Source organism: Ammospiza nelsoni, chromosome 1, assembly GCF_027579445.1.
Source record: "Ammospiza nelsoni isolate bAmmNel1 chromosome 1, bAmmNel1.pri, whole genome shotgun sequence".
Taxonomy (NCBI): Eukaryota; Metazoa; Chordata; class Aves; order Passeriformes; family Passerellidae; genus Ammospiza; species Ammospiza nelsoni.
This window is the reverse complement of record NC_080633.1, coordinates 42,293,040-42,299,696: the sequence shown is the minus strand read 5'-3', so window position 1 is coordinate 42,299,696 and position 6,657 is coordinate 42,293,040. Positions and strand designations below refer to the sequence as shown.

At 37.2% G+C, this 6,657-nt stretch overlaps 1 protein-coding gene across 2 annotated transcripts in view; it reads right to left on the bottom strand.

Annotated features, from left to right (window-relative positions):
- Positions 1–1,516: 1,516 nt before the first annotated feature.
- CMTM8 (CKLF like MARVEL transmembrane domain containing 8) overlaps positions 1,517–6,657 on the bottom strand; it is a 34,976-nt gene continuing 29,835 nt past the window's right edge. For both annotated transcript variants that reach the window (XM_059475370.1, XM_059475362.1), the window contains exons 3-4: positions 4,624–4,740; positions 1,517–2,067 (exon numbers count right to left, since the gene is read on the bottom strand). In XM_059475370.1, coding sequence (XP_059331353.1) covers positions 1,984–2,067; positions 4,624–4,740 — 201 coding nt within the window. In that variant the 3' untranslated portion in view covers positions 1,517–1,983. The remainder of the gene's footprint in view (positions 2,068–4,623; positions 4,741–6,657) is intronic.

Here is a 6,657-nt window from a genome sequence, read left to right as displayed (position 1 = left end):
ACAGTTGCCATGACAGTTTTAAGTAAACTGGACGAATTAGAACCTCCTCTTAGCTCTATTCCTCTTACTGCCTCTGTCCACAAATGAGGTCTGGGTTATGAGTTTAGACCAAACCATTGCAGTTACTACAAAATCTTGAAATGTTTGTGCAAACATAGTCACATCCTTTGAAGTTGAAATAGATACATCAAATATCAATTAAGAAAGAATTTCTATCACTACTGAAGCTTTTTGACTGATGAGAAGTCACTGATGAAACTTTAATTTTGGCTGTATTTCTAACAGTGTGACTGATAAAGTCACATTTTGTCAGTTGGCACTTGGATCATTTCAATGCCTTTGATTCTTTTTATTCCCAGCGATGGAAAAGAGCATACAGGATTTTAATGACACATTTTATCTGTGTAGATAAAATGCAGAGTTGGTAGCCATTCTTCCTTCTCACAACTGGATAAATTTAGCAAGCAGCAGACAGCCTGACCCATGTTGTGTAGGCCAAATGCAATTTGTAGACAAGTATAGGTTTTTAAATAATATCTTGGCTTCCCTTACACTGAAATCTTAGGACTGACAGATAATCAAGAAAAAAAGCATGTGATCAAGAAGGGAATTAGCTGTCTGCTGATAAATCTTCTGCAAGGCACATATGTAAGTAACCACACACCATTTATTTACAAGGAGAAATAAAGAAGATTTTTTTAAGCAGTAAGGTTTCTCTGCTGCCATATATTATCAACCAAATAAGCTTTTGAAGACTAGAAGGGAATCCAAACCTTCTTAATCCAAGAATAAAAGGTTCACCAGTAGTTTTAAATGAGGAAAGCTTTAAATAACATCATAAAATAATCACAACCTTTCACTCACCATGTAATTTCTGGAAAAAAATCCTTAGGTAATTTGTATTTGAAAGTAATTTTCAAAGGTATCTGTTTTGAAAGTCATATTCTGTCATACTTCTGCTTGATTCAAAGTTATTTAAATAGAAGTACCAACTTCATTTGTTAAACTAACAAGTTGCAGATAATGCCAGTAGACAGGAAAGGAGGGAGGAAATTCCTTTCTTGTAGAACTGGTGTCTTGACAATTCTGCTGTGGATTTAATCTCTGTATCATTTAATAGGATTTAGAAGCCCAGATTTTAATAAGAGAGAGTAATGGCCTAATCTGAGGAGAAGAAAACCCAAACAACCAGAGTCTGCTGAGAAACAAGAAGTGTTTGTTACCTTCAGCCAGAGATTTGTGATACCCTCAGCAGGCTGAGCACTGAGCACTAAGGGGGTGTTGTCTGGGCTCCTGCTTTGAAGCCTGTTGGATCTGAGAAACCTGTTAAGATAATGTGTTCCAGGAACAGCATTTCTTCAGCTTCAGACCTGAGCTTCAGACCTACAGTAACCAAAAGCAACCTCGTGATCTGAGAAGCTGTTACACTATGCACACTGACAGGATCATCAGAATTCTTGGTAGTATCTATTGTACTCTGAAAAAGAAATTTAAAAAAGCAAGCTTCTACTCTCAGTTTACAAAACATGTACAGTTGGATCATTTATTTTTTTTTTAAACTTTCAGGTGTTTTTTTTTCTGCACAATGTCACTTTTTCATACATAATAATGATACAATATCAATCTTAGTTTTGGTAGCCTTCAGTATCAAAAGTATAACTGTAACATTTTAAAAGTTGCATTTACATAACTGGCACATTGAGTAAGATTTTTTAAAGGTCTAGTAGTAATAACTATACAATGTCTAGAAAAATACTATGTTGATTTTAAAAGAAGCAGTATGAAATTTTATTATATAGTACAAAGTCAGGTTAAAAATGTCTCTAAAGATGGCATTATTATAAATAATCCATTGATCTCAGTTTATATCGTGTCATTTCTAGGAGAAATGTTCAAAAATACCTCACCCCTCTTCCAAGCTTTTATCAAAATTGAATAATCCTCAAGGTACTTTACACAACAGGATTCACTTTAATAAAGTATTTACTGCAAAGTTCGTGATCGCCAGGATATAAAGCTGAAATACGTATTTCCAGCATAGCAGGAGGTAACCACAAAGGCAAAGAACTGTTGAGAGAGAGGAAAAAACAGATTAGGAAATAAAGATATTTGAAAGTATTGTAATTTCTAAGGGAAAAAAAAAAATTAGTTATGGGACTTGGGAAAAAGGAAAATAGCAAGCTGAGAAAAAATGGCACACTCTCACCTTGCGCTTGTGTGGCCATCACAGCCAGCACTGTGTAAAAGTAAGCTTACACTATGCCTAGAAATATGGGCTTGGAGCAGACAAAACATGACATATTTCAACTTTTTATATATATTCCTCATTATATGGACAATGTGAGCTCAAGCTAGCACTCCTACCCTGCTGCTGTGTTTCAGATATTGCTCACAGCCCACCTGTACCCCAGCACGGCTCACAATGCATCTGTTTGCTTACAGAGAAAGCTTGGATTTAAATGCAGGCCCAGACATGTTGTCAAACAGCACTGCTGATTAGCTTACCAATTTCAGAGGTCCTCTACTGATGGATAAAGATATTCCTCAGTGGCAGCAACCACGCTGTCATATTACTACATTGTCAGAAATTGATACCATTATAAGCCTTCTATAGCAGGCTAGGTTTATTTCACTTGTACTGATAAAGTCCAATTCAGCACTAGTGCTTAAGTTCCTGTTAATCACTGCATGTTGTTCAAAAGAGACAATATTCAACATGGTCTTAACGAAAATACCAGAATGTTTTGTGCTAGTAACTGAATCAAGTAAAGCTGTCACTGCAAATAAGATTAACACCACTTTTCTAAGAGCTGAGCAATTATAGGACAAGAAGGAACCAAACACAAGTTATAGGCAGGAAATTTCAATTAGATATTAGGGGAAAAAAAAACCCAGCACACAGTGTGAGTAATCAAACACAGGCATTGTGGAATGGCCATATTTGGAAATACTCAAATTCAAGTGGACAAGGCCTTGGTAAGCTGATATGAGTTAGCCCAGCTGTAGGAGTGGAGAGAGTTGGGCCAGATGGCTTCCAAGAAGTCCCTTCCAGCCTAAAAATATTTTATGATTCTACAGTTGTTCCTGGCTTATATGCCATCATTGGCATGGGTAGGCACTGCTGAGCACAGTAGGCACTGTGATGCTCACATGCTGAGCATCCAGGCAGAAATCTAAGCCTTTTAACAGGGGGCTCTTGGTGAGCATTGTCTAATGCTAATTTAATCTCTAACTCCAAAAAACTGTAGATGGTGATGTAAAATCTTATTACAATAAAATACTGGAGCATTCTTCTTTTTCCAATGATTTTGTTTCTTATTAAATAAAAGCTCCATCTAAAATCTTTCTAACAGAATGACTACTGGGGATAGATGATTTGCTAAATCCTCTATCCCTGAAACCCTTAATGGATTTTGAAAGCAAGAATCCACATTTAATAGTTTATTTAGACACTGTGTTAGATAAACATTATTAGGAAGTATTAGAAGAGAATCCAAACCTCCCATGAGACACTGAGCAGTCATGCATTTTGCATAAAACCTGAATCAGCATGGAAGCTTTATCTAGCAGCAAGCAAGTTCCTGTCAGCTGCAGTGGCTGAGTAACAGATCTGTAGTTACAAACTGCCAAGAGAAGACCCTGAACACCACTGAAATGACAGGGATTTAATGATCCAATTCCCAGGACAAAAACAGAGCAGGTGCTCATAGTTTCTGTGTTCATGGCCATACAAAAAAAGCTTCAGACAGGATTTGTGAATAGTCAGTAGGACAACTGCAGAAGCATGAACACTCACTAATTTGGAATTCCTGTATACAATTGAATTTGACTCCTGTTGCCACAACATGAAATAAATTCTTCTACAACTCCCTTCACTTTGCTAGGGAATGTGTTCACCTAACTCAAAAAGTTAGGCTGATTTCTATTCCTTTTTTGTTTTAAGTTATTTTTTGTCCACTTTCACTGTTTTGGATTTCTAAATCTAAGCACTAAGATAGTAATGTCAGACTAATTAGTGATTTAATCATGTTACATGATTTTTCACATGTTGCTCTTGCAACTCAAAGGAAAGATTATCAAAAGTTGAAGCTGTAACAGGAAGATCAGTGTGGAAACAGCAATACCATTCCAGGGCTTTCTCCAAGGTGCTGTGTGGACAGTGTGGACAGTGTGGACAATAGCTCAGGCCACAGGAAGCTGAATGCATCTTGTGCATAAGTATGCAAAGTTAGCTGAGTTAGTTTAAACTGCTTTTGAAGTTGTCCAGGTGCATTGGGGTGACTCGATGCTCACACAATCTTTTTTTGTCTGTTCTGATGTGCAGGCTCTGACCTCAGCCAGAGAGCTGGTTATAAATGGGGGCAAGGGAGGAGGAAATCAGTGTGATCTTAAAAACATTACTGCCTTTTCTGATGTGACTGTCATCTCCTGGTGAAATTTCTAGTCACCTCTAAAAACTATGAACTAAATTGCAGCTACTTATAGGTTTTGCATGTGACCCCTATTACTCTGCAGCTTTTCAAAATGCAGAACACCTGCAACTTCAACCCATACTTCCAACGAGTTTTCATTTGCTATAACTTTACTGGATGTAGAATTGATTTAAACAAAAATTGAACTCACTGAAGAAGCTGCCCAGCTGTTGTAATTGTGATTGTCCAGATCTTTGGTAACTGAAGATGCATCTACAATGGCAGCAATGAGATACAAAACAAAGGCACTTCCATTAAAACACAAACCCTGTTGAAAAGACAAACATACATCATTAATATGAACAGGCATTCGTTTTCCAGCATTACAAAACTCTCTTCTGAAATACAGTGAACACATGCAGTGTACACCAGAAATGTCATTCTTAACTAACATTTTTAACTTTTTGTCTTTGTCAATGTTTCTATCTGTAAGATTAAGATTTAACTGCTTTGAAAATCCATAAACATTGAACGATATTTTGGACAAACTGTTCTGTCCATCACACTAAATCCAGAAAAGTCTTAAAGTCGGTGTGCCGTGATTTTCCAGAAGTGAAAGTAAGGACTCAGTTTGGTTACCACAATTGAAGAGTTAGGCAGTAAGAATATGACTCTACATGATAAAAAACAAACAAAGAAACAAGATCAAACTGCACTTTGATTACACTTCTAACCTACACAAAGATAGGAACCAACAACTCCTGGCATATGGAGAGTATTTATAAAGCTTCCAAAACTTTGTCTTCTACACTACTGAAGGACATAAAGAGAGTGACTTTTTTTCTCAGCTGTATTCTTCCATCTCTCAGTACCTTTCACTTCTGCCTGTTTTTAAGTGGAGAAAGAAGCAGGTAAATCCAAGTAGGAGAAGAGTCTGACTGGACTACATGGGTCTTCATGTAGTCATGGCAGATAATGCATTTTCTCTTTCAAGAGGCAAAGTTAATGTCTCAGGGTACTTATATTTATTACTAAGAAAGAAGCAAAGCAGATAACAATGACCTCACATAACCCTACAGAGAGCAAACAAAAAGTTTGTTTGGTATTTGCATGTGAGAGAGAACAGGAAAGGAAGAGAGAACAGATGTCTAAGAAGATGAAAAATGTATGTATGAAACTTTGTCCTTTGCTTTTTTACTACTTGGTCATGGAAGTTTCTTCTTGAAAAAAGAAAAGTTAAATCCTTTTAAACTCTACTCTGCTACTTGTCTAAGGCATACAAATTTGGTGCCATGTTTAAGTGGAATGCCTCTGATATGCTTTGCATCTAGTTATAATTGCAGGAATGGGTAACTCAATATAGACCTGGTTTCCTCATGTACATAATCAGCTCCTTTCAGCTTCTGACCCCAGTTTGTCACTCCAGACTGTCACACAAATATAACCCCTAACTCTGTTGCTCTAGTTGCCTAAATATTGCCAAGCTGGTGCAACTCCAACTTACTAATCCCCACTGTGTGACCCAGTGGATGCTAGGAATTTATGCCAATTACCCACAATTTAATTCACTTTTAACCAGCTTTGGCAAAATATAAAAAAAGCTGCAGCTCAAGAAGAGAAGTTAAGAAGGAACAGTGGAAAATATCCACCATCCTTCTATCCTTCCATCCATCCCTTCCCAGGGAACTGGGCTGGGCAGTGCCTCAGCACTCAGATGGAGTCCAAGGACTGGCACTTGAGATTTGATTCACACACTTACAAATGAGTGGGGGTTCATCTCACCTATATCAGCTTGTCTAATAAAAGGTACTATATCTATCCACAGATCTCTCCCCTTGTTTTATCTGGGCAGTACAGCAATAAAATATCAAATTGTCAATTTTAGGATGAGATGCCAACAATTGGCAGGTTCTGGTGAACTTCTGTAAAGCACTGATTTAGAAACCCCAAACTTGATTACCTAGAGTATTTGTTGTTATTTTCAGATTTCCCATTCCAAAAAGACTCAATTACCCTGGAAAGCTACAAATCCCTGCAATATCTTGTCATGTAGAAAAAAGAGAAAAGCACATAATTTCTGCAAAGTGCTGCTCTGGGAAATAACACTGTTGGGGAAGATGGAATGTAGTGCAAGCTGATTGGGCCTTTGCTGCCAATATATTACTCAAACCAAATGGTTCATGCTAAATTACCATCTGCTTCTTAAATTCAAATTCACCAGATTTTAAAAGCTTCCATTGATTGT